A 27,942-nucleotide genomic window follows, 5' to 3' on the forward strand; every position below is an offset into this window, starting at 1 on the left:
AATGATGTGCACGTGTTGTCAAATGAAGATGTTTTCTTAAGTTGGTTGTGTTTTTATCTATTTGCACGTGTTTTGTTGATTTGCATCTGTTGCCATAAGTTGCACGTCGTTTGCACCTGTCGGCCACCGTAATAGACCCTTTCAAGAGAGTTCCATTATCAGCATCATAGTTGGCCCCACAAGGCTTCCGTTTTAACATAGATTGGGAACCAAATAGAATGTTCAAGCATTGTTTTTATTGTTGAAAGGGTCTATATGTCTGATCCATAGACTGTATATCTGCTCAATTACAAATTCAACAACCTGAACTTCCAGCAACAAACAGAAGGAAACTAAACTTGATGTCAGAGTTCAGCTTGATAGACTACGAAACACTTGAAAAAACGGTATAGAATCTCAGCCCTTCCACATGTGTCTTAGACACTCTGCCTACCAATTTCTTCAAAACTGTTTTTCACCTCATAGCGGCGGATGTACTTCAAATTGTAAATGTATCATTGCTGTCTGGCACTTTTCCTAAGTCACTGAAAACAGCTGTTGTAAAGCCACTTCTCAAGAAGAATAACCTGGATGCCTCCATGCTAAACAATTACAGGCCCATATCCAATCTACCTTTTATTGGCAAAATTATTGAAAAAGTAGTCTTTAATCAATTAACCACCTTCCTAACATCAAATGGGTATTTTGATTACTTTCAGTCTGGTTTTCGGGCAAATCACAGCACTGAAACAGCTCTCATTAAAGTTTCCAATGACATACGCCTCAACACAGATTCAGGTAAAACATCAGTCCTAGTGCTACTGTATGGAAGAATATTAGACTCAAAAGTTTTGTACGTGTGTATCACGTTTTGAAACTGTAGAAATTATTTGTAACTGTAAAAATTATCTGTACAAGTAATTGTCAATATCACAAATATGCCCTACAGTTACAAATCTATTCTACGGATACGGATCTGTTTTACAGCTACAAATCATCCTACAGTTAAAAATATTTTACAATTACAAATATATTCTACAATTACACATCAATATTCTACGCACAAAAAACTGCTCTACAGTTACAAATCTTTTCTACAGGTGTACAGACTTTTGCACCACCTTAGGGATGAGAAGTGTCTCATATGTATTGTGTGTGTGTGTAACAGGATTTGTAACTGTAAAAATGATTTGTGATTTAACAAAAAAAATAACACGAACAATTTTAAGTATTACTCATATGTCGTTCACTTACAAATATATTCCACAGGTATGAAATATTCCACAGTTGCTGTCTTTCAATTACGAAACTATTCTGCCCTTACAAATCTCTGCTGCTCGCACAAGTATTTTCTACTGTATACAAATCATTTTGAGACTGTTCTGGCGCTTCCTGTTGAATAGCCAATGGCGATCCTCAGGTTTGGCTAGCCAACCATGAATCTCAGTTCACTAACCAATCACAGAGCAGGAGCAGCGCCATCATCGTCGTGGATAGTTGTGTGGGTGCAACCAAACTTGGAGTCTACGCTTGGAGCACGCTAGCAGAGAATGTCTAATTAAGGAACGGGCTCCGATGCTAGTTTCCTATATTCCTTGAGGTACATTGATAGTTAATACAGCCAGTGAACCTGATACAGGGGGCAAGTCGTTAACAAAATGTTTCCCCTCTCTATCGGCAGTTATCTTTCGGCTGTTCCAAGGTAGTTAAGTTATCAATTTATTTACATTTCAAATGGGCGACTTCAGCTATGTTAATTACAGTCATCGTTTTACATTTCTGATGGTTTGTTAACTTTGATAATTTGCCAACTGTACCTGTGCAGATAAGCTACTACAAATACAATCATGCTTTTCCAGAATGCTCTCTTTCTACATAGTGTTTCAGTGTGCATGTAAATATGCATCGTTGTTTGAATCCTCTGACAATAAGCAAGGTAATAAGCAATGAGTAGGCCTACTATTTTTTTTGTTTAGCTAGGTGGTCTGTGAGGTTTTTTTATTTATTGGTTAAGTGGTCCTTGTTCTGAAACACTGATGTAATATCTCTTATCAAGGGCCTTCAAGATCACTCCACTGGATCACTGGACCATTATTTACATCAACATGGAGAACATGTAGCCTAGCTACCACTGAATAGAAAATACATCTCCTTCCCTCCTATATTTGTTCTTTAAAATGTGTTTCTTAGGTCTATTGTATTCTAGTCTTTGAACACCATTATTGTAGACTTCTCCCCTGTCCTGTCTGATAAATTTAAAATTGCATTTTTAAATATTATTCCCTAATGCTGGGATATGTGAACTTTAATAAATAATTTTATTCATTAGGCTTACGTTTTTATCCAAAGCAACTTAGACATAAATTCTTACCAGAGCCAGTTTCTCAGAGCAAGTTGGGGATAGGTGCCTTGTGGCAGCTGAGAAACAAAATCACAACTTTTCTGGCTACTGCATATGGTGCACACATTGTAGTTAAATATACAACTAGGAAAAATAGCAATCGTCATACAGTTTCTCATTGCATAGTTTATTCATTGAACAACTGGAACTCTGGTCACCGTCTGAAACACTGAAATTGTTGACTATACTGCATTGAACTTGCAGAAAACAACACTAGATCAAGCCAAAACCATAATTGCTTTATTTCAGCGCTGCTTTCATAGCTTCTTTGAAGGTGTCATACATTCTTGTCCCTAGGGGGAGTTTCAAAGTACAGTCAGCATTGCCCCTGCCAACAGACCATCCCATCCAGAAGACCACCAGTCTTTCAATGTCTCTAAAGAAACTAAGAATTAAAAGACAATATCAGAAAATACTTTTAGTAGTAGTTTGTTTGTTATACAATGCTAGCCTGGTTAAGCCGGACTTGTAACCGGAGGGTTGCGGTTTGAGTCCGACCAGTAGGCACGGGCTGAAGTGCCCTTGACCAGGCACCTAACCCCTCACTGTTCCCCGAGCGCCGCTGTTGCAGGCAGCTCACTGTGCCTGGATTAGTGTGTGCTTCACCTCACTGTGCTGAGTGTGTTTCACTAATTCACGGATTGGGATACATGCATAGATCCCTCAAGGGATCAAAAGAGTATATATATACACTTATAATACCACTTATAATACCACAAGAAAATAATATTTGTGATTTACTGAACAAAGTTATAACATTTCATACATCTGTGATTCCTGGGAGCTAACAAATGTGGAGGGCACTGTAAGCTATATTACTGAATAGAGTGTATGGCAAATGTAGTCATCACAATCACAAAAGATACTTTTGAAAAAAAATACTTTCACATATTTTTTCAGTCTGCGATTGGTTCAAGTACAGATCTCTCATCAAATCCAAATCACTCTGATCAGCCAGGTTTCAAAATCTGGGGTCTTAGGAAATATTTGTCATACCACTTACAGCGTATTGTCTGAGGTAGGCACGACAGCGTATTGTCTGAGGTAGGCACGGCAGCGTATTGTCTGAGGTAGGCACGGCAACGTATTGTCTGAGGTAGGCTGTGACACGGCAGTCTTCCATTTCATCTTCGTCAACCTCCGCCTCATCTGGTCAAACCACTCTTCAAATTCATCTGCAACAAAAACAGTGTGCCCTGTTTGGAATACTATTGTGCACTGTACCATAGTCATGATGTACTTTATTCTGTCAGTTGTTTTCCTCCATTTACATGCTTGAACATTAATACCTTAGGATCCATCAGAGATGAGACACCTTGTGGGAACAGAACTCTAGCCAGTTCTGGCCGTTCTGTTATCATTGGGAGCACCCCAGTATCCTGTAGCCCTCTTTTAAGGCCTGCTTTTCCCGTCTGCCTATGACCTGTTAAATGTATCATAACAACAATATTTTAACCTTATGAAGAACACCTACCCTCCTTCCCCCAACATTCTAAATCCCATATTGCTATGAAGCATAGTTATGTTATACACCATTTGGAAGCTTGGACACTTGGGAATCCATACATCATAACCATGTCATCTGTATAGTGCTTTTGATTTTACTCATTTTGAGTATGCCTAAACTGTTCGCCAAAGGCCATCATCTCTGGCCCCAGGTTGATAAAAACAAAAGCAAGCTCTGATTTAGCCTAGTCTACTGTATGACTTCAACGAGGTGATCTTCAGTTTCGTTCTGCTTACAGTATCTCACTGCCACTGCAACACCTTTGAATGCACTCCGCTGCCCTGTTTACAAATGCTACAGTGGACTTAAACTGCCACCTTGTGGCGATAAGTTGTAATACATTTCACACAGCTGCATGAATCACAGAAAACGCTAAAGAAGTGGCCACTTCTGAATGGGACCCACTGTATGTGGTAACAGTCAATATTTTTTTTTTCAAATGTGCTTCATAAACATACAATCCTGCACTGTGAAAACAAAAACATCTTAATTATACATCTCCCTTCACCCAAATACAATAATGAAGGTGAAAGGAAGTTATTAAGCCTTTTAATGGTGCTTCCTAAAGGGGTATTGTCAAACCTGCTACTAAAATTACAGCATGAAGAAAGTCGAGGACACGCATGCCAGCTTCCACTCATCCCAGTATTAGATGACTGGTCTTAAATGAAAATGTATTGGCTGTGTTATTTATTTTTTTTGTGGGATGTCCAATTTATATATAGAAATGCACATTTGCAAAGGTGACTTAGAATGCGTTATGTCGTAAAAAGAGGCTCTCCTTTTGATTTTTTTGCCCTGCCAATGTGTCTCTTGTGAGAAAAATAGTGAGGATTACTGGTGTAGGTCCATGATTTATTTTATAATTAATTAATGATTATAAGCATGAGGCTCTGCCGTCTCCTCTTTGTTTTAAATATATATAAATCAACACTTAATACTATTTTTACAGTACAAAACAACTGTATTCTGGTATCTAATAGTTTGTGAGGGGAAAAATATGTAAAACTGTCAGTGAAGTTTATTTTAGCAGGACAGCAGGACTCAATGGCACCTTCTGAAAGTATTCTGAAAACAGGGGTAATGTTTGTACTTATTTTGCACAAAAACAGACTTTGCTTACCTCTTCTGGAAATGGCATGAAAGTACTCAGTGAACTAGGCTCAACTCACTGGTACAGAGGAACTCTAAATAGTCCAGGTCCAGAGGCTGCCTTTGAAGAGCCTGTTCCAGTCTGGTTTTCAGCCTCTCTAATAACCTACCAGTGTAGAGAGTAACTATAAATTTATCATAGATAATGATCTATCACTGACAGGAACCAACAAAAACGTTTGAAAATAAACTGACTTTTTAAGATAGAATAGTAGTGATTTCTCTTTAACTTTTACAAAATATAAAACATACACATCCAAGGAAGTAGGAATACTGCCGTCAACAAGTTCAAAAGGTATGCTTTTTGAAACTCACATCGGGCGGCGACCTATTTTCATAGACAGTAAAATATATTTTATGACCCACCTGTGCTTCAGAAGGAGGCAGCAACTGGGGATCCATAAGAAACTGCTTACACAGAAGAAATAGATACATAGACAGATTAATATGATTGTCTACCAATGCCCAGCACTGTATTTCTGTATTATTTATTTTGTACCTTATGATCAGTCATGAAGAACCATCAGAAAATGCCAACATAGCCTAGCTGATGTTGACACCAGTTGGTATGTTTTGTCACACATATCAATGGATACTTATTATTAACTTATAACTAACTCCAGAGCAATCTGTTGAGCATCAAACCTACTACGGTTTTTCTGCAGTAAAGAGTTTCTGTTGCCTACTATAAGAGTTCGTCAAGTCCAAAGTAGCACCTCACAATCTGGAGGTAGACCTGGCATACAAGGCCTAATGGTTAGCACACCTCTTGATAATAATGCTAGCCGCCTCCCTCGTTTTGCTGAGCCTACCTTATGACCGACTGACAAACTCCCTTAAAACTTTGACCGCATTTGTTACAAACTTGAAACAAAATGTCTTCAAAAGTATGTTGAGTGTTGTTATTTATTTCCATCCACACACTACATTTCCATTAGCACTTGTATGCTGCTTAAACTGACAGACTGATTGAGTGGGATTTGGCTAACTAGCGGTAGCTTGCTATATATAATAGTTATTTGTCTGTTGCCGACATTAGTTGCCATTGATTGATCTCACCTCGTTGCCCCGTATATCAGGTACACTGGCTGTGTAAACAAGGAATAGTGGACATAGAACATGTCTGTGTGGTGTAGGCTACCAACATACCTCAAGGAATACAGGAAAATAGCGTGCTCCAAACGTAGACTCCAGGTTTGGTTGCACCCACAGACAACGACGGCGCTGCTCCTGCTCTGTGATTGGTTAGTGAACTGAGATTCATGGTTGGCTAGCCAAACCTGAGGATCGCCATTGGCTATTCAACAGGAAGCGCCAGAACAGTCTCAAAATGATTTGTATACTTGTAGAAAATACTTGTGCAAGCAGCAGAGATTTGTAATGGCAGAATAGTTTCGTAATTGAAAGACAGCAACTGTGGAATATTTCATACCTGTGGAATATATTTGTAAGTGAACGACATATGAGTAATACTTAAAATTGTTCGTGTTTTTTTTTTTGTTAAATCACAAATCATTTTTACAGTTACAAATCCTGTTACACACACACACAATACATATGAGACACTTCTCATCCCTAAGGTGGTGCAAAAGTCTGTACACCTGTAGAAAGATTTGTAACTGTAGAGCAGCTTTTTTGTGCATTAGAATATTGATGTGTAATTGTAGAATATATTTGTAATTGTAAAATATTTTTTAACTGTAGGATGATTTGTAGCTGTAAAACCGATCCGTACCCGTAGAATAGATTTGTAACTGTAGGGCATATTTGTGATATTGACAATTACTTGTACAGATCAATTTTACAGTTACAAATAATTTCTACAGTTTCAAAACGTGATACACACGTACAAAACTTTTGAGTCTAATATTCTTCCATACTACTGGACCTTAGTGCAGCATTTGACACTGTTGATCACAATATTTTACTACACAGACTAGAACACTGGGTTGGATTTACAGGCATAGTTATCAGCTGGCTAAAATCATATCTACAAGAAAGGCTTCTTTGTTGCCATCGAAACTGTACCTCAACACCAACGTCCTTGACCTGTGGTGTTCCCCAGGGGTCGATCTTGGGACCACTATTATTCAACCTCTATATGCTCCCACTTGGACAAATCATTAAAAATAATTTGATTTCATATCATAGCTATGCAGATGACACACAAATTTACTTAGCTCTATCACCGAACAACTATGGTCCTCTTGAATCTATGTCAGTGTATAGAACAAATCAACACCTGGATGTCTCAAAATTTTCTTCAGCTGAACAAAGAAAAAACTGAAGTAATTATATTTGGTAAAAATGAGGAAAGACGTAGGGTTGCCACTCTCCTTGACACAAAAGGGTTGAAGGCAAAGGATACTGTTAAAAATCTTGGTGTATTAATTGACAGTGATCTAAATTTCAACAGCCACATGAAAGCGATAACTAAATCAGCTTTTTACCACCTCAAAAAAACTCAGAGGGCTGATGTCAAAACATGACTTAGAAAAACTCATTCATGCATTTATCTCCAGCAGGGTTGATTACTGCAATGGACTGTTCACAGGCCTTCCTAAAAAGACTATTAAACAGCTTCAGGTGATACAAAATGCAGCAGCTAGGACTCAAAAACTAAAACTAAAAGAACTGACCACATTACTCCAATTCTTAAGTCCTTGCACTGGCTTCCAGTAAGTCACAGAATTGACTTTAAAGCACTATTGCTTGTTTATAAATCAGTAAATGGAGCAGGACCTAAATACTTGTCAGACATGCAGTACACACCTTCTCGTCCTCTCAGGTCCCAGGTGAAAAACCTGCTAGTAAAACCTACAGTTAGAACTAAACATGGTGAAGCAGCTTTTAGCTGCTATGCTGCTCAGCTGTGGAACCAACTCGGATGACATTAAAAGGCCCCAACTGTAGCCAGTTTTAAATCTAGACTTAAGACCAAACTGTTCTCAGACGCTTTCTGCTAACTGTGCCGAAGTTACAAATTCTGAATCTGCCTCGATAATTATTCTACTTTGTCTTTTATTACTTTTTTTTACTACTTTTTGCCTTTGTTTTTGCTTACTAATTATTATTCTTTATTTTTTAAATGATTTTACCTTGTGTTTTATGTTTTCTTTTTTATTATGATCTTTACCTTTTAACTATTCTTTGACTATATTGCCCTTCTATGCTTTTATTTGTTATTATCGTTTGGTTTTGTTTATGTAAAGCACATTGTATGACCTCTGTGTATGAAATGTGCTATATAAATAAACTTGACTTGACTTGACTTGACTTGTATATATATAACTATACAGTCTATGGTCTGATCACTATGCCCTATAAGGTAGACTCATTGAATGAAATTGTGATGTAATTGTTCAATTATGTGATCTGAATGAGCTGTGACCTACTAGGCCTGTTGGCCACTAATTGGATGCAACTGCTCTAGACTGTTTAAAAGGTTGCCTCACTATGCTGCTGCTCTTTTTTGCACTGAGGATAGTCTTCACTGACTGAAACGTTTGTACAGCACTTTTGCACTTTCTTGCACTTTTTGCACACTGTGTTGCCTCAAAAAACTTTTGAAAAAAATATGTAAAAAACGAAATAAAGTGGTTTAAAAACCAACCTTTTGTGATTACTTGTTTCTCAGAGGGCAGGTCCTAGCATGTAAGCCTTGTCTGCATTAGATTGCAATCTGTACCAGGCATTAACAAACACGAATGCCCTCGCTGTGCGTAAAGCCACAAAATTATGCTTGTGCTTACTGCGCTACACTCAAAAATTTATTTAGTCTCAAACGTTTTGACAGAAGTAGATTTCATGTTTGGGGGTTGATGAAGTGTGGACTAAATGCTCAACTGCGTCCGAGAAAACGCTAACCACGTTAGCTAAAATGACATCTCGACATGACTGTAGTCTGGATGTTATGAAATGTTTCGACGTAATAGCTCGCCCTCACTCATTGACTGATGGCAGGCAGCATTTGTGCAGGCAGCTACAGACACTGTTTTTGACGTGATTTAACATAATATTTAGATTGAACGGGTTGCAAAATCTGCATAAAATTAGGGAAGTGAGTACTGCGTTTGTAACCTGATCGAAAGTAATATTTTGACTGTGCCCAGGGCCCCTTACTGGTCCCGTGCCCCTGGGCAAGTGCCCAGTTGCCCTAATGGTTAATCCGGCCCTGCCCCCATGTCCATGGCCCCAAAGTGTAGCGCTGTAGCTGCCTGGTTGCTTTAGCTGTTGGATCCAGCAACTCGAGTCAGGTAAAACCAATCATTTTTGTTTTTTTTTATACCAAAATCATGTATGTGGGTCTACCTTTGTTGTAAATAAATGTACACATTCTTCCGACTGACATTTTTGATGTTTGCAGGTTGTAGGAGCCATGAAGGTGTTTATTATTATATACAATCTTTGATTATTATGAAATGTTAATAAGTAATATAGTCTAATGGTTTATATTTGGGTTACTTGGGTTTTTATATTTTGTTACCTTTTTTGTTGTTTAATTTCATATCACTGTAATTGGGGGTGGTAACATTTAGCTAATTTAATGACAGGTGCACAGGACATGGGTGGAAGTAACTAGAGAGGGTTACTGGGAGGCCATATTTTTTGTTGACCGCTGTTTACGCTGTTTTCGCTGCATTGCTGTGATTTTCTTTTTACTTTGAGCATGTTATGATTAAGTTGGACTACTTTTTCAATAAACCTGTCAAACGCATCCTTGGATCTCAGCGGATATTTTGTTTGGTACAGCGCGTCAGACAATCAACTACACCCATACCTTAGCCTCTCAGCGACTGCTTTGCTTTTGGATACAAGTCTCTACACAGGTGTTGCTACTACCATTAACCACAACCACTTTCAATTTTGCAACTATAGCATCATCCCCTCTCGTTGCTGATTGGGCAGGTAATCTTCCGACCCGATGGAGACATTAGTGAACTATGGTGTTCCAGACTAGTATCTACCTGAGAGGAGATCTAAGAGGGTGTGGCCAGGCTACTTGAATACATGAATAAAGTGTGAATCAGAGCCAGTTTGGGTGTTATTTAAGACCTCCTTTAATCATTCCACTGTATAACGTTTCTGTCTGTGCATCCAGATCCCCTTTTTTAAAAAGGAATGTTAAATCCTTTAAACATGTCCAAATTACATAAGGCACAAATTTGGCACATGTTAATTTAATGTTTCAGTAGTGCAGTATGTGGCTTTGTGTATTAGGCATCAGGCTCGGCAGTTTTGCAGCCTATTCAGAGTGAACTTTTGTTGTTCATGTAAGTCTGTATGAACTGATAAAGGTCCTCTTGTGGCCTGCTTGATTGGCAGTAGAAGTCCAGCATAGTGTACAAGTCTCCTGTTGAGAGAAAGCAGAGAAGAGGTAAATACACACAGCTGAAATTATTCAAAAATATTTCAGTGCTTTTACCATCTGGGTGAGACCAAGCCACACATGTGATGAAGGTATGTGAAATACCACACAAAAGGAAGACGTTCATTAAAAGCAAAAATACAGAAGTTGTCCATTAAGAAATACTATAATGTGGGTCCAACCCAATATGACTATGGATATTGCTTTTTGATGTTTTGTGTCTTACCAACGGTGGATTTGCGCTCTTTAAGAAGTGTGTGCATATTCCGCAGTCTCCTTTCCAGGTGTGTGTCTCCGAAAGTGAAGAACACCATGTCTCTCTCCGCCACAGCGGCACCCATCATCTGAATGAGAGCTGAGGACACAAATTAACCGATTGATTGACCAGAAGATCCAGGACTAACACACACACACACACACAAACACACATAAATACTTTTATTAAGTCAAAGCAAAGTCTTAACCACCAATAAAGCACACACACCTCACTAAGCATCTACAGAAATATCAGGCACAATATACAGTACATCAGCATCAATTATATACATTCAGTTAATGAACAGTATATTATATAGTACTATACCATCCCTCTATAGTGCAGTACCTTTGAGGATGGGATCTCCATGGAAGGCCCCACAACCCCAGTTTCCTGTGGCAACAGTTGGGAGTTGAGCAAAATGGCCTTCCTCTCTGAACCCAACAAAAGCCTGTGAAAGAAAACATTAAAATACAAGTTGTATGTAATATCATGACTCAAAAAGTGAATGTAAATAAAATAGGAGTTATAAATGGAGCCTAATCAGAATATTGTTTAAAGGAGGTTTGTGCAATTATGTAGAATTTGAGTTGACTTGAACTTCCATTGACTTGTATTTGATATAGTGCCGCATGTGGCACACTGTGGTATTACAAGTGAAGCGGCCCAGCGCTAGCTGGTTTGTATGCTAACTCCAGTGGATATCTTGGCAACACAGAGCACTGGCATTTGGACATAACGGTCGTTTCTTGACAATATGTTGTTATTCCTTGGTAACTTTTTAAATAAAAGAACTCCACATAGCACCTTTAATACCAATGCAGATGTTAGCAAGCCGAGTCATTAGACTTGATGGAGAGGCAGTGGAGTGACAAGTGGTAAAGAGTAAAGCCTAAATACACTATGCAAAATATCACAAGAGCTCCTTCAGTCATATCATATTAATACTAATATACAAATTACTGTGCAAGAATAAGGGTTGCTCTGAATGCCATTAATATAATTTATCTTCATAAGCAAACACTGACCTTGTTCAGCTCGCGCTTAATTTTTTTCATCTGATACTGCTCCTTCGGATGTTTGAAGTTCAGAGCATCTATGGCAACTATCTGACGATGAAGCCTCATCCAATTATCTCTAATAACACACAGTTTTCAGAGTTACAGGATTACAGTCAGACCTGCCAACCTTGAAGATTTTTGAATAATAAAATGAAAACTAAATAATTCATATTAGCTCTTTAGCACAGAAATGTACCCTTAGAAAATGCAAATAATGAAACATCACAAACATAAATATTTAAATTGCTAATTTATTAATATTCATACAATTATGGCGTAATACACTGAAATGTAACTTTCAATAATTTTTCATGAACTCAAACATCATGATAACAAATTCACACTTGCCTGACAGAAAAACATTACAACACTGTGCATATCAAGGGCCTGATGGTCCATTTACTGTCCTAGTCTACCGAAGAGTTAGATAAGAAGATACATATCCTTCTCTTCTTTGTGCAACCAATAACCCTGACACCATTAGCCTATATTATCATAATTCACTGAAGTTAGAACTGGTCTAAACCATTTCCAGTGAATTATGCTAAGAATGTTCGGCTTCACAGTGCAAACGCTTTAGTGAATTGCAGATCTACCTCCGGTGGACTGAGAGTGGTCCACCAGCCTCTTGCTATCAGGAATCTTAGTGATCCAAGGTCCTACAGCACCTGCAGGCTGTTTACATGCGCTTATGACATATGCTGGTCTCAATACCAAGAGTTCTTTTACCTTTCCAGGTTCTCGTTATGGGGTCCACTCCACTCAAAGCTACTACTGTAGCCTGTGTATTCGCTGTACTGCTGGGCTCCTGAATGGAACAGGAAATGGTCAGTTAGACTACAGTTCACAAAGTCAAAGCTCAAACAAATGATAAAGATTGTAGGTTTTTTTTGTTTTACTTGAGATATTCATTTAGGCGATGTCTTCATTTAGGAAATTAAAGGAGAATTCCGGTGTGATATTGACCTAAAGTGTGTAAATGTATGTTTCATAACTCACCTCGGCTTGTCCCCTGCACTCAGAAATCTGGCGCTAGTTAGCCGATGCTACCAACAGTTTTCGATGGGGGTGCCTTGGGCCATGCAAATAAATCACTGTTTTACACCATTTACAAAGTAGCTCCATACTTCATTGGTAGACTTCCGAGGGCCTTGACATTTAAAACGAGACATTGAGAACTTTGAAAAAGCACTGGTAGTTTATTTATAAGACGATTTATACAGACTAGGCGGGTCAATATAGTGTTCAACGTCAAAAAAAATTGATACAAAAGGTTTTTTCATGGATTCTGGTACTGTTGGACATGCTAAATAACATACTAAAAATCTAGTGAAATCTGACCTTGGGAAAGGGGTCATTTTCAAAATGGCCACCAAAATGGCTGCCAAGAGGTTAAAATGGCTATATCTCAATTACTATTCATCCTACAGGGGTGAAATTGATGTCAAATTGTGGTCATATTAAACAAGAATATGATTTTAAATGGGAATCTTGAACATGTTTCAATGCTCTACCTTTTTCAGCCATATATTAAAATCAATGCGTTTTAATACAGAGCAAATGCAATACAGGATTATGAACCATCTCCATGGCATGGAGGAAGATAAGACATGTCTTAACTGGTGTTATATCTCATCTACAGATTATATGCTTTCAGAAAATATATAGTTTAGGATGTTTAATATGTTTTCCCTGGACAATATATAGGCCAACATGTATCCGCTTTACACTAGATTTCAAGGCCGTAGTCATGATGTCAACATTGGGGGGGACCAAATCTGTGGTGGTGTCTGAGGGACCCCCAAACAGAAGCCCCCCCCCCCCCCCCCCCCCCAATGTATACTTTAAAAGAAATTACAAACTAGAGTATCTTTTGATAACCTCTATATTACACAGAATGTGGTTCTTTGACTTATTACTTACACCTGAAGATTTTTTTAAACTAAGGCGTAGACTCATAGGTTTGGAGCCTAATAAGATTTTGTCCTTTAATTTAGATTTTATTATGCTTGCGGCTAATCACACAATTTTAACGTAGTTTGAAAGGGACAGGATTCAGGAATAGGCTACTAAGACAGGCCCCTCTTCTGTCTGACTCACCTCATGTTACCCCTGTATGCATTATAGACTGGCTTCTGACAGAAATGATGTTTTGTGCCAACATGTAGAAACACTAGGCCTACCACAGCCTTTAATTGGTGAATGGAGGTGCAAATTCCTTTCTTTGGTTATTGTCCGCGATTCACATTAACTAGGCTATTATTAGCTAGGCTAACTAGGCACGTATTGTAAACGTCGCCACATTTGATCACGTTTTGCCTGCATGGATGCGCGATTGAGTGCGCATCTAAATAATATGCAAGATGCAACAATCATTTCTAAGAGAGCTATACACGGTAATTTCTGGCATTACTACAAGCATATGAATGCATTAAAGACGTGAAAGAAATGACACAGGCTTGCACAAATTCATCATTTAAAATGAAACGTTTCACTTTCGCTATCATTGCGAGAATAGGCTACAATATGGAAAATGTTCCCTTTCAGTCTGATCGGCTCCAAACATGTATGGGATTTCCTTAGCCTGTGCTACACCTTTCCAAGAAGTTTTGTGAAAATTGTTCCGGTAGCTTTTGCGATATTGTTGACAGCCCTACCTCACCGCAGTAGGGTGCAGTAAATGGAAGCTTTTGATATAAGACGCCACTAACTAAAAACGGAAAATCACCAGGACAAACCACTCAGGGGTGTAGGCTACTCTGGAACCATAGGTCACTAATTTGTGCGTTATTTACGCTTGATTACATTTCAGATAATGTGTTGGTTTCCTGTAGGCCTAGTATAGCGCTTTATTCTTTCTTTTTATTTTTCTATGTCCGAATATTGAGGGGGGGGGGGGGGGGGGGGGGGGCATTTTGGTCATATTTGAATATTGGGGGCACGCCCCCCTCAATGTCTATGGTGACTACGGCCCTGTAGATTTGTATTGTTCATGGCATGGAGGAAGATGGGACATGTCTTAACTGGTGTTTTATCTCATCTACAGATTATATGCTTTCAGAAAATATATAGTTTAGGGTGTTTAATCTGTTTTCCCTGGACAATATAGGCCAACATGTATCCGCTTATCACTAGATTTGCCTGTACAGAATAGAGGGCAATGTATTGTTCATGGCATGGAGGAAGATGGGACATATCTTATCTGGTGTTATATCATCTGCAGAAAATCAGAAAATCATTGTTTGGGGTGTTTAATTTGTTTCCCCTGGACTGGACATGCCCAAATGTATCCACTTTACATTAGATTCGCCTATACAGAATAGAGGGCAATGTATTGTGTATTCATGGAGGAAGATGGGACATGTCTTAACTGGTGTTATGTCTCATCTACAGGTTATATGCTTTCAGAAAATATATAGTTTAGGATGTTTAATTTGTTTCCCCTGGACTGTACATACCAAAATGTATCAGCTGCACACTAGATCCGCCTATACAGAATAGATTATGTATTATGCAAAGTGTAGTGGAAGTTGGGAACATAAGTTGATTGATGTTATATTTCATGTACAGGGTATATGCTTTTATAATATAGTTCTGGCTGTTCTATGACTTTAGTGAACCATAACCCATGCATAGGCATGCATTATATATTTGTGTGCATCAAATACATGTTGGCATCTATCATAAGGGGGGGAGCTAATTAAACTTAATATTAAACTATATTTATTAGTATATCAGAAATAATTACTATATCATTATTCATCATCATCCATCATCCTCCAGTCCTCTGAAAGGAAGTTGTGCAGATTGTCACATTGTTCATTTTGACATGTTCCACAGGCAGCAGTGAAGCGTAATCCGTATCTACATTAACAGAAGAGTGTCTTGCCGAAATGCACACAGTTACAGCGGATAACTTTCAAAAGCTGTGAAGCTTACTAGCAGATTCAGTTGGAGGGAGACGTTCTAGAGTCACAAATAATGACGCAAGGACAACCTTCCTACTCAGGGTGTTGTGCCGTAATGTTGTAAGAGAGTCTGTGGACTTCCCACCAAAAAGTACAGCCATCACTTGGCATCTTAATTCACCAATCACCTCTGTTGTCTGATTGGGAGTAGTGAAGGCATTGGCACATGACTGAAGGACAAAATCTCCTCTTCTGGAATGCTGTCTTTTGCTGGCACCAAAGATCCTAGTGATTAAAGTTGACATGATATTTCAACTTTATTTTCAAAATGTTGTGTGTTGACATGTCGACTTTAAACGACATGTTGGGTTTGGCTTCTTTGTTTTCTTCATGTGTGGCCCTAATAGTCTGTCGTATGTATGTGACTGAACTGACAGAAAGTCGTGAAAAAAAGTAGAATGAAATTATGTCTATTGTTCTCTATGCTTTAAGTAGACTGAATTGGCAGCATGGTTGGAAAGTTGTGGAAAAGGAGGGACTAATTACAATTCAATAGATTATAATTAATTCATGACCTCTTGTTACGCCACAACCATCTTTTTAGGGTGGCATGATTTAATGAAGGATTGTGTGACATATATGATTCAGTGACCTCTAAATCTGATTAAACACGAAAAACATTTTGCTAGGCTGAATAATGCTTCAGATATCCCAAATTAGCTTCTGGTGGCCATCTTGGACGCCATCTTAAAAATGACCCCTTTACTGGGGTCAGATTTAACTAGATTTTTAGAAGTACATCTAAAGGTATCATAATCAGTTGAAAACCTTTTGTATCAATTTTTTTGAGGTTAGGTGTTTTTTTTTTCATATATTGACCCGCCTAGACAGTACCTTGAGTAAGTTTACCGTTCGCCGCCATCTTGAATTTAGTCACGATAAGTCGAGTACGAATGAACAGGTATAACAATGGATCAGATTCCAAAAATAATTCCGTGGAAAGGCATGAATTCCAGTTGCTTCCAGTAGCAGCAACTGGAATCCATGCATTTCCACAAATTATTTTTGGAATCTGATCCTTTATCATACCTGTTCATTCATACTTGTCGCTCGACTTATCGTGACTAAATCTGTATCTGTTCTAAATCTGTTCTGTAGCACCTAGAAACATGAAATAAAAAGCATGCTGCCCTACGCAGCAACCAGCGGGAGATTCAATGTTGCGCTATGCAGCAACCGGCGGGAGATAGAATGATGCGTCGTGCAGCATCCAGCGTGAATGGGTTAAATGTCAAGGCCCTCAGAAGTCTACCAATGAAGTATGGAGCTACTTTGAGCCTCGTAAATGGTGTAAAACAGTGATTTATTTGCATGGCTAGGCCGATGCCCGAGGCAACCCCATAGAAAAACTGTTGGTAGCATCGGCTAACTAGCGCCAGATTTCTGAGTGCAGGGGACAAGCCGAGATGAGCTATGAGACATACGTTCACACTCGGTATCATTCAACACACTTTAGGTCAATATCACACCGGAATTGTCCTTTAAATATGAGTGACACGCACTATTACCTGCTTGAAGAACCAGTCTTACCACATTACCACAAGACTCCCTGTGCAGCTTAGTAAGTTACTTTATTTTACATTTTACTTAGTGGTTACTTGTTTTACTACATTTTTCTTTACTTGTCTACATACTCACACACTTGCTTGGCCCTGGTTAGGCCTCTGACAGATGTGGGCAGTTTTACCTGTGATCTCGAGGCACTCATTATCGTAAACGTACTAATTACCAACCATTTCGTTTAAAAATTCTAAAACAACAATGTTTTTTAATACTTTAAAATAACATTTTGATAAATGAACCTTACAGTTTTCAGTAGCCATATGTGTGTAGATTTGAACAAAATCTAGTTTGGTTCTTACCGGGGCTTTTACTGCCTGAAATATACAATTTTGTGTACCACGCTCGGAGTTTAGTGCTGTGCTGGTGAGTGCATATTCCCAACCTTCTCACGGCATAGCCCGAGAATTCTCAATTCAAAATTCCACTGGAGCTCCAAGCGGATTTGATACACTTATGGTGTGGGTGCTTGCGTTTCTTTAGGAATCCGCCATCTTGGTTTGTATAGAAATTAATATTAAGTGACACATACACGTAAGAGGTTGGACATACGGGACGGTTGGTAATATGTAACGTTCCGATACCTGTGATCTTGAGGCACTCATTACCTGTGACCTGTGATCTTGAGGCACTCATTACCTGTGATCTTGAGGCACTCATTATCGCTGAGCTTCTCTGTGAAGAGTCTGGCCACAATCAGCTCCGGGTTCATGAGGAAGAGGATCTCCTCCTGTACCAGCCCAGAGCCCAGCACGCCTCCTCCCACCATACTGCAGGCAAAGTCCACCTGCACACAGTGACGGAACCAAACATGGCAGGACAGCCACTACCAGCACATAAACCTCACATTTCAATTAACATCTCAACCTTATCCACCTTTTTCATAGCTGGACAGCCGCTACCAGCACATAAACCTCACATTTCAATTAACATCTCAACCTTATCCACCTTTTTCATAGCTGGACAGCCGCTACCAGAACATAAACCTCACATTTCAACTGACATTTCAACCGTATCCATCTTTTTCAAGTAGAATACATATTGTATTTTGTGTGCTAATTACTGAAAAGCATGAAAACATGGCCCAGAATAATATATTGACAGTGGGCAGGAGGTAGAGGAGTCGCCCAAACAACCGGAAGGTTGCAGGTTCGAGACCAACTCACTTAACCCCAATGTGCCCCAATCTCCCGATGTGCAAGTTGTTGCAGTGGTGCCTACGCCATCGGTGTGTGTGTATCGTGCTTTGAATGCTCTGAGGAGTGGAAAAGTGCTATAGACCCTTTCAACAATAAAAACAAAAACAATGCTTGAACGTTCTATTTGGGCCCCAATCTACTTCCTCTGCATTAAGATAACATGGAATGTTAAAAAGGAAGTCTTGTGGGGCCAACTATGATGCTGCTAATGGAACTCTCTTGAAAGGCTCCATAGAAATGCAGTCATTGTTCAACACACTTGCCTGCAACATCCCTCTGCCCTCCTTTTCAATGGTGCCCTCAGACGTTACACGGACATTTCCCAGGTGTTCGTTCCGCCTAAGGCAGTAAAGAGCAAAGTTAAGAGACGTGAGAGATGAGTGGTGCACTTTTTATGGTGACAACAGAAAAGAAACACAATGTGCTAGCATGTGTAAATACAATAATACATGCATGGGAGTTGGTGTGGAGGCTAATATTAATAACGTTAAAACGTCTCAGATCGTGTCCTTACTGTCTCCAGCGGGGAAGTTGATGATCTGGGATGAAACATCTCTCAAAGGTGACCAGCCCCTGTGGCCGAGAGCCTACCACAAAGAGAACCGATATCAATTTGATTGGTTAGGCTGGACCAGATCAATGTCTGTCACAATGTGAGTGTTGGAAACGTTTTCCAATCGTGAGTCCCCAGACTCTATTGATGAAGTGAATGAGTCTGGTTTCAACCAGGCTATTGAAGTTACACATTCAGACTAAATATTACATTATAATTTTACAATTATAACAATATCACAACAATATTACTGTCTTCACCGTGGGATAGTGAGAAACGTAATTTCGATCTCTTTGTATGTCTGGAACATGTGAAGAAATTGACAATAAAGCTGACTTTGACTTTAACAGTTACTGCCACACATAATACTGTTCATTCAAAATGACACAAGAGTCACGTAATAATGGTACCTTACTTTGACAGGTGACAGTGTTGAAATAATGCACGATGGCTCTCAGTTTCTCCATTGTGGTTTGAGAAAAATTGCCAAATAAGCTGAAATTTGAAAAAAAGGTATAAATTGAGAAATTATCTCTCATGGAAATGATTTGAAATAGTCAGAATGACCAAGAGTTGTAATGGCCTCTGTGAACATGTCCTTTTGTGTCATCATTGTTTACAGAATTTTGTACTAATTATTTGTTATGTCATAACTTTTTCCTTTTTATTTAACTGCACAAAGCAATACAACTATGGTCATCCTCCTACGTAGTTGTATTATGAAATGACTACAATACACTGAGAAATGTGCATGCGTGCGTGAAAACCTGCTGAAGTTGATGGTAGGGTAGTTGCTGTATTCTGCGTTCTTAGCAGTGGTGTTGCGGTGAGGGAAGGTACAGAAAAAAGCATTGGCCAACAGGGTGGCGATCTGGATCTGGGAGAGAGTGATGGAATAGCTCCTACCCTGCTTAAGCAGAGGAAGGCCCTGTGTGGAAACCACAAAAAAACCTTAACAGGATACACTTTAAAAGCACATAGACCCCCAAGCCAAATCCCCATACTAATGACTCTTGATGCAAGGCTTGAGATGAAATCTGAGTGTCCTAAAAATGATCGGTTTGTCTTGACTACACAAATAATAATTCAATGTAATACAAGATACCTATAACATCCTTGCACACTACAAGATCCATATAATATAGCCATCATAAAGCACCATAAAAGTATATATTCATTTGCAAACTAGAAATAAATCACTAATTTTCTTCAACTTTTTAAATAGAAAAATAACATCCAGGAAGTAGATATAATTTGGTGTCTTACCCTCTGAACATTTTCTGTCAGCTTTAGAGCCAACTCTGCCATTTTGGGAATGACCTTAAAAAAGATCTCTTTCTCTTCTCTCGGAATTTTCTTAAAGAAATATATATGTGAAACTTAAGGCAATTATTCATAAATCATCAATTAATAAGAACTGTAATTAAGGCAATCATTCATGAATCATCAATTAATAATATTTTTAATGTAAATAAAACAAATTATTTTAGAGAATATTTGTGATGCTTGCAGAAACATTCTTTCTCTTGTTGGTGAATGCATTTGATCAGAATAAACTGTCTTAAATTCAACTGATGAAGGAGACAATAAATGAACAATAATAAACTAACTAAAATAAACTAACAAGATCTATAAAAATAACAAGATCTTTAATTGTTCCAAAATTGCTACCTTCTTGTAACATTTTACATACATGGTTTTGAGAGACCTCATATGAGAGATTGTCATAAATCTGAAAACAGTAGGCCTACCTCTACGTATTTCTGAAGTCCTTCGAAGGACCAGGAGCTGTACTGTGGGTTATACGACTTAATGACTTTCTATAATGGCAAGAGACACACACAGAAATATGTTGGTACAACAAAACTGCTTTTGTTTATAACTGTTTTTTCCAAAAACACAATTGTACAGGGGGTGAATTTCTACATTGTGGTATGGGGATGACCCTTTGAAACAGATGTGGGTAACCGAATATGTATAAGTTTATATCCCTCTACTCTCTGTGCAAAGTAAGTGTTTTATAATGTTGACAGGCTGTAGATCTGTTAGCTATGAGCCATGAAGCGGCAGCATTGATAATGTTCACTAACAGAGAGGGTTCTGTTTAAATATGTATCAGTGTGACTCGTTTTCTATGTGACCTGTCCCATCTCTTTGTATGACATTCAGATGGGATGTTAGGATAATTTGACTCCACCCAGCCCCCTACAATGGCTATATATACCCTTACCCTGCATCTGTCGAAGACCTGAGTGGTCGAAACGTTGTGTAGGCCTATCACCCACCATTAAAATAGGAGCTTTAGACACAGTGTGCGGATATCTTTTCTTTTGTTTTTCTCCATAACTCATCCATTAAATTATGTTAAACCATTACGTTATTCTTAACTAATAAGTATTTTCTTTTGTCATATTGTTACGGCCGGCTCGAGACCGTACATAAAAAAGGAAGGAGGACAAGGTGGTGTGGTCAACCAAAATATATTTATTTAAAAGTAATTATTAAATATTAAATTACTGCAGTTCAAAAGATATGTCGAGGGGAGAAAATAGAATGTATGTAAGTACGTGGATGTAATGCAAGCGTCAATATGATGTTGCAAAAGAGTAAAAGATAGAAAGAGATAAGGTGCCTGTGGTAGAGAAATCAATGTGTCTTCTAATCAGAAATGTGCCTAACCCAGAAGTGACCCAGCAAGAAAGAGAGACAGAGAGAAACAGCCCTGTGTATAGCCCAACCCATTTACCCAGGTGTATAATATTAACCAATTAGTTGAGCCAAGACAGCACTATCAGTGTATTGGCTATGCCAAGCCTGCAGAGGGCACAGGGGGTCGTAACACACATACATAGAGATACTATTGTAAAACGTATAGTGAAAAAGCATTAGTTGCTTAATGTCTTCCTGTGCAGTGGTGTCCTGAGGGAAAATTTCATGATGGAGGTGTGACTACTGTTGGCTCTGCATTCATGAATGTAAATGTTATAGCAGAAAGCTCAAACGCAGCCTTGGGGGGCACCTGTGCTGATGGTTAATGTGTCAGATGTCAGACCAGTCCCAGAATCCTCATCTTTGTTGTATGACGATTATGCATGATAATGTTCTATACATATTTGACTTTGTGCAAGGTAAAGGGCGCTATGGTGCTGAATTCTAAACTATAGTCAATGAACAGCATTCTCCCATCACACCCCCCACACACAGTCTGGTTGGAGATGGCATCGTCTCTGGACCTATAGACCTCTGAAGTTCCCCTACAAAAAAGCTACCATCTTTGCCCATATATGGAGATCCGGTATCTTGAGCTTTTTCCTATGGGGAAAATGACATGGGGATTTGGAATTATCACATCTGTTAAACTCTTGTGGGGACAACAAAATCGGAAAGGCCAAAGGACAAAAGTGTGTTTGGGAAAACGTCTGCATTTCAGACTTTTTCGTCCCCGCGAGAGTTGTGATAATTCAAAATCCCCATGTTATTTTCCCATAGGGAAAATCACCAGATAACGGATCTCAAAGATGGCAGCTTTTTTGTAGGCAAATTTCAGAGGTCTATTGGCTCTATGGGTGCATGGTAGGGGGTCACAAGAGCTTGACAGGGATGAGGAAATGAAGTTCTTCACAAGTTTCTTGAAACATTTAATTAATTTCAGGGCCACCAGGAACTAGTCATATGACCGGGCAATAGTGATTCATAGTTATTTATAATTGTTAGTTATGGATGCAATATGAATAAACCAGGGAAAGCCAAGATGGCTGACTGCCACAATTTAAGATGGACTCCAGTCTTTAGACATTTGGGGTGTGAGTTTGACAGCGTATTTTGCCGACAGTGCATCCCCACACAGTTGTCAGAGTCAGGCCGAAGTTAATTAATAAAAGCTAGATAGATGGATCAGAATTTAACACTGGTTGCATGTGATTAGTTTATTTAATTTCACTTCACCTGATAGGTGTCGCCCATTTCCCAGTCCCCGTCTTGACGTAGCTTCCCGCTAACTATATCACCACCGAACTCGGGCCCTTGGTCACTCTTGTATGTCATACTGTCTTACCTCAATATCAGCCACAGTCATTGAGCCTGTTCGAAGCTTCTTCAGTTGTTTAGAGATGGCGCTCCAACGCGACTGTGTCTCAATGTTACCCTGATGTAGACCACAAGAGATAAAGAGTAAATAGGCCTATCAGCAACTTCATGGAAAACTAAAAATACAAAACTGGTCTTTGACAGGCCATACTTGGATGTTTATCAGAGTGATTATTGGAGCAACTCCTGTCAAAAGCATGAAATGTCAACAAGACCAAATACTGGACAATTCAAATAACAACTGGAGGAGTGGTTACTACGAGCAGTTCGCTGAATTTAAGAGCAGTGTAGTCTTTAGGGATGAACCCATTGTGAAATTCTAACCCGATAGGTTTAAAATAACAATTTGGCTGAAAAACTATACCAACATGTTTTGTTTGTTTGTTTACTTTCTTTACTTTGTCCCCTTTATTTACTTTGTTATACACTTTATTGGCAAGTAAACCAAAAAATCATTACAAAAAATAAAAGAACTATTTTCAAGTCTTTCAATACCAATGTTATCGCTAGTAATGTTTCTTAGCTCTATGGAGATGAAGGAGAGAGCATTTGAACCACTGGTCAAACCTTGGAAAAATGCTTCTCCTAACATATATGTATTTTGGCCACAACTGGATTTGGATTTCAGTGGTGAGAGGTTTAGCCTACACAACCTACAAAAAAATATTTTACACTGCCTTTTTAGATGGCAAAAAGATGGAAAATGCTGAAGAGCCATTACCAAAAACGTGGACTTTGTTTTGAAGATGTTTTCGTTGGCATGTGGCATTTTCACATGCAAGGCATCCCACAATGGCGTTCCATGCATGGCTTTCAGTTTTTTAGTATTTCTAAACTCATTCACCTGTAGAGACAGACAGATATAAAACAGGATAGGAAACTAACCTGCATTTTATTCAGTATTGACCTTTTTGAACAATGTAGTGTTGCTACAATGAACAAAACTTTAAGATTAATTTGCTAACGTTGACTGGATGCCATTTTAAAAAGACTTTAAGAATAACATCAATTGTTCAAATCCTTTACAAATTGGCAAACCACTGCAAAACATCCCATGAAAATGACTTAGCCTACATCTATCAGTATGATGTGGTCTGCGCTGTAAAATAGCGAGGCTAGTTTTACGTTGCAGTCCTTAACCGTCCTGGTATTCCATCGGGGTGCCTCCCTGGTGCTCAAGGAAGCAGCACCTGAGGTCCCATGCCACTTGTTGTCTTCTCTGCCTCCTGAAGTCCCTTCATCAGATCTACCCCTGTCATCAGAACCAGAGGCGCTTGAAGGTTTGGGTGTCTGCCCAGTTATTCCAGAAGCAGCACTTGAACCCTGTTGCCACTTGTTGTCCTCTCTGCCTCCTGAAAACCCGTCCTTTGCTCCAGCTGCAGCTGCAGCTGACCCCCTCCTGGAACCAGAGCCAGAGGTACCAGCTGCGCTAGGCCCCACAGTTGAAAAGTCAATTAGGTTTTTCTCGGGGTCGTGGGCTGTCCTGCTTCTATGCTGGTCCGAGCCTTGCGCATCCTTCTCGCTTCCACCGGAGTATGACCCATTAATACAGGATCCTACCCCGGAGCTATCATTTTTCCTGGCCATCTACACAAAACATACAGTGGGAAGATATGAAGTTTTTGTCCTGCCACTTTACCCAGTAATTTCATTTTCTGTATGCCAAAAATAATAATGCTTAGCGTAGGCCTACAAGTTGCTTTATCTTTTAACCAAGTTGTTATGGTGATCGGGTGATGCTATACGTTTCTCAGGTACCTCCCAGCTGAATCTGTGCAATTCTATGGTGGATTTGGATATTGTCACATAAACAAAGATGTAGCCTACTGTAGGTTACACTTGAAGTAGGCTATGAGAGACCATCGAAAAATAGAGTAAGTTCGTCTGCTCATGCATGAGGTGCAAAGATGTATGTTTCAATGCAAAAACAAGAGATAGGTGTTAGGCTCTGAGTGTCTGTTACCGAAAGAGTTAACATTAATCCTCTTAATTTTTAACATTTTCTTATGTAATTACATTAGCTAGTATATCAGCTACAGTTTCGTGTCGGTGGCACTTAAACTTTTGTTATGTGGTTGCTCAGACGTAACCTAATAGCATATGATATCGGACCACCCCCTCTATTTTCAAAAGGTCTAATGTTCTTCATTACACGTTTGTCATTGCCTATGTAGGCCTATACGGAATATACTCTACGTTTAGCCTATGGGATAGGCTATGGCTAGCCTAAGCTGTGTAGCCTGGTGCAACGTTTTCAACCAAATCGAAACTAAAATTCCTTTAGATGGAGTAGGCTAGTCCTTCGTCAATACAACATTTTGCGTTAAGCTCGATCGACCGCCATCCACTAAAATGACATTATGCTACTCACATGGTCACTGATCACTACAGAAGATGATGAACGATTAATGATTTTGAAGTTTTGTCCAACGCTAGGCAGGGAAGCCTATAGCCTAGCTTCAAGGTGCACTGTCAGACAAGCCATAACCGAATGTGAAAGTATATGGAACGCATCTAGGAGTTGCTGAAAGCGCCCTGGTTGCACGTTGGTCATAGGCGGCGCCCAAATAATCTTTTGCCGGAAAGCGAGACAGCGGTGGTGGTCATAGGGTCAGGGTGAACTATAGGCTACAATCGAAACATTGTATCCGTTTGTTTTAATTAGGCTAAGCAAAGTGAACTGTTACAATTACCTCGGTTTTCCCTAGCCTGCATCACATTTAGCTCACAGCTAGATAACAGATTCCAACATTTTTTTTTTTTTACATTTCCACTTTTTAACGTCAGAAATCAATGCCCCCATCCTCGTTTGATAATTGAAGCAGAAGGCTACTTCCTCGATATATAGATTGGAAAACCCGTTGATTACATGTAGCCTACACTTAGGCTATTTAATAGTTACCTTTATAAGGTGTTTTAGTCAAATGTTTTCATCTCAAGACCTCGACAACAATGACGACTGACAAGTTTTCACATAACATGAAAATTACATTTTTGACACCACTAGATGGCGTGTGAACTCTGTGTTATCGCAATGGCGCGGTGTTTTTGTTATTAACAGAAAGTGAGTGCACATTGTGTTCAAACAAAGTGGTAGGCATGATAAGTAGCCTAGACTATTTTTTCACATGAACCCAGCTTTATCCGTTTGAATAGTAGGCTCCATTTGTGAACAAAACCAGATGTGACTGAGCCCAAGCGGCTTCCTCCCATAGCTTAGTGTAGGCTATATTATGACATTGTAGGCCATCTTTTCAAAATATTATTCCAATTTCTTGGCCATATACAATGTTCATAATATAAATGAGGCATTTCAGAGGACCCCAATGTTGGAGTGTTTCGGCAGAATCTTGAGGAACATTTCATCTGAACCTACTTGTCGATTCAGATACATTTGTTGGTGGTATTCATTCATATACATATGTAGTGTTTTCACACTCATGAATGTGTGTGTGTGTGTGTGTGTGTGTGCTTGAGAATCCCTCTCTGAAATCACATGATTCCCCCCTGGCTGTGTGTGTGTTCCTGTATTTGTCTGTGCTTGTGTGTGTGTGTGCATGCATGCGTACCTGTGTTTTTCTGTGTTTGAGTGTGTGTGTGTGTGTGGGTTTCAGCCACCACAGGACTCTGCCCTTGTCTCTTGTTATAGTGGCATGACGCTCCTCTCCATGGCGCACAGAGGAGTGACCTTTGGCCCCAGTGACATCAGCACTCTGGTCCGACAGCTAGACGTCACCCTTAGCAACATGGCAGTCACTCTGCTCAATACTCTGTGCTTCCTGTTTTTTTTTCACTCCTCTGGTCTCTTTCTCCTTCACAATCATTCTCTTTCTCTCTCTCTCTCTCTCTTTCCTGTTTCATCGTATTCTCACTCCTCCTCATTTTCTCCCTTGTTCTCTCTTTCTTATTTCAGCCTATTGTTGATAATTCTCTCTCTCTCTCACTGTCTGTCTGTCTGTCTGTCATTGCTGTTTAGTTCTGTGTGCTGGTAAAGACGGTCTCTGTCAATGTCTCCTCGCTTTGCATGGTGTCTATGCCACAGACCCCTGAAGTGAACCTTTTTATTCTTACACATTTACAAAAACATCATCAGCCAGCACTTGCTGTGACATATCAGTCAGTCACTCTCCCCACAGAATCTTCCGGACCAGCAGATTCTCCCGCGCTTCCCGACCCCCGGCCCCTAATTAGGCCTGATGGCGTCTGACAGCAAGGGATGCAACATGACACAACGTCTCCTACAATTGCGCGTCTCGCCGTGTGACGGGGACGCCTGCCCGTGTCCCCCCCCCCCCATCCGTCTCTCAACTGAGGCGCTGACAGAAGCCACTTCCTCACATTCAGAACTCTCGGAAGCTCCAGGCTGCCTTCCCCGGCACCCAGGATCACTGGCGTAATCCGCTGCCTTAGGTTGAGTGTTGAAAGAGGCTGTCGCTTTGTTGAGTGTTTGTTCTGCTTTGCTTTATATTGTGCCAGTCACTGAAAAGACTGGAGTGCTGATGATTCTGATAATGGCATCCACTTTCAGACTGCCAGTGCGAATGAATGGCTTCTGGCTTCCATCGGAGTTCAAACAGGCGCCTACCCCAGGGCTTGCATTTCTCTTGTTCTGGGCCATCTACACAAAAAATACAGTGGGGAGATATGAGGTTTTTATCATGGCACCTTACTCTTTGATTTGATGGTCTATATGCCAAAAAATGATGGTGCTTACAAGTTGCTTTCAGACTGCCAGTGCGAATGTGTGTGTATGTGTCTTTGTGAGAATTAAGTCTGTTTGTGTAGGCTAAGTACTTTTGTATGTGTGAATATTAGAACAAGTGTCTCTAACTGTTTTCAGACATGTCCTCTG

General features: G+C 39.5%; 1 protein-coding gene and 1 long non-coding RNA gene across 3 annotated transcripts; both read right to left on the reverse strand.

The window, feature by feature from the left end:
• Positions 1-3,417: 3,417 nt before the first annotated feature.
• LOC125304827 lies at positions 3,418-6,080 on the reverse strand. Its single transcript, XR_007195284.1, has 4 exons — positions 5,406-6,080; positions 5,011-5,145; positions 3,670-3,803; positions 3,418-3,555 (listed from the first exon to the last, which is right to left on the reverse strand). It is a non-coding gene; the product is annotated as an uncharacterized LOC125304827 (long non-coding RNA).
• A 3,995-nt stretch (positions 6,081-10,075) lies between these two features.
• Positions 10,076-26,064, reverse strand: pargl (poly (ADP-ribose) glycohydrolase, like). Of its 2 annotated transcripts, none has more exons than XM_048259573.1 (16): positions 25,993-26,064; positions 24,165-24,677; positions 23,812-23,934; positions 23,059-23,148; positions 20,756-20,824; positions 20,271-20,360; positions 19,772-19,932; positions 19,420-19,499; positions 18,966-19,038; positions 18,715-18,790; positions 17,892-18,039; positions 12,454-12,532; positions 11,692-11,800; positions 11,012-11,114; positions 10,634-10,762; positions 10,076-10,392 (listed from the first exon to the last, which is right to left on the reverse strand). In XM_048259573.1, the coding sequence occupies exons 2-16, from the start codon at positions 24,675-24,677 to the stop codon at positions 10,289-10,291; spliced, it is 1,947 nt and encodes a 648-aa protein (XP_048115530.1). In that variant the 5' UTR covers positions 25,993-26,064; the 3' UTR covers positions 10,076-10,288. The 2 variants fall into 2 exon arrangements, with proteins under 2 accessions (XP_048115530.1, XP_048115529.1); XM_048259572.1 differs by lacking the exon at positions 25,993-26,064 and adding an exon at positions 25,462-25,647.
• Positions 26,065-27,942: the final 1,878 nt, after the last annotated feature.

Source organism: Alosa alosa, chromosome 12 (assembly GCF_017589495.1).
Source record: "Alosa alosa isolate M-15738 ecotype Scorff River chromosome 12, AALO_Geno_1.1, whole genome shotgun sequence".
In the NCBI taxonomy this organism is placed as follows: domain Eukaryota; kingdom Metazoa; phylum Chordata; class Actinopteri; order Clupeiformes; family Clupeidae; genus Alosa; species Alosa alosa.

Excerpts from the sequence above, each read along its gene's own strand:
- pargl (XM_048259573.1), bottom strand. The coding sequence starts at position 24,677 with ATGGCCAGGAAAAATGATAGCTCCGGGGTAGGATCCTGTATTAATGGG. Across the intron at positions 23,935-24,164 it reads ACCACATCATACTGATAGAT|GTGAATGAGTTTAGAAATAC; the intron begins GTAGGCTAAGTC and ends CTGTCTCTACAG. Across the intron at positions 11,801-12,453 it reads CATAACGAGAACCTGGAAAG|AGATAATTGGATGAGGCTTC; the intron begins GTAAAAGAACTC and ends GTGTGTTATTAG.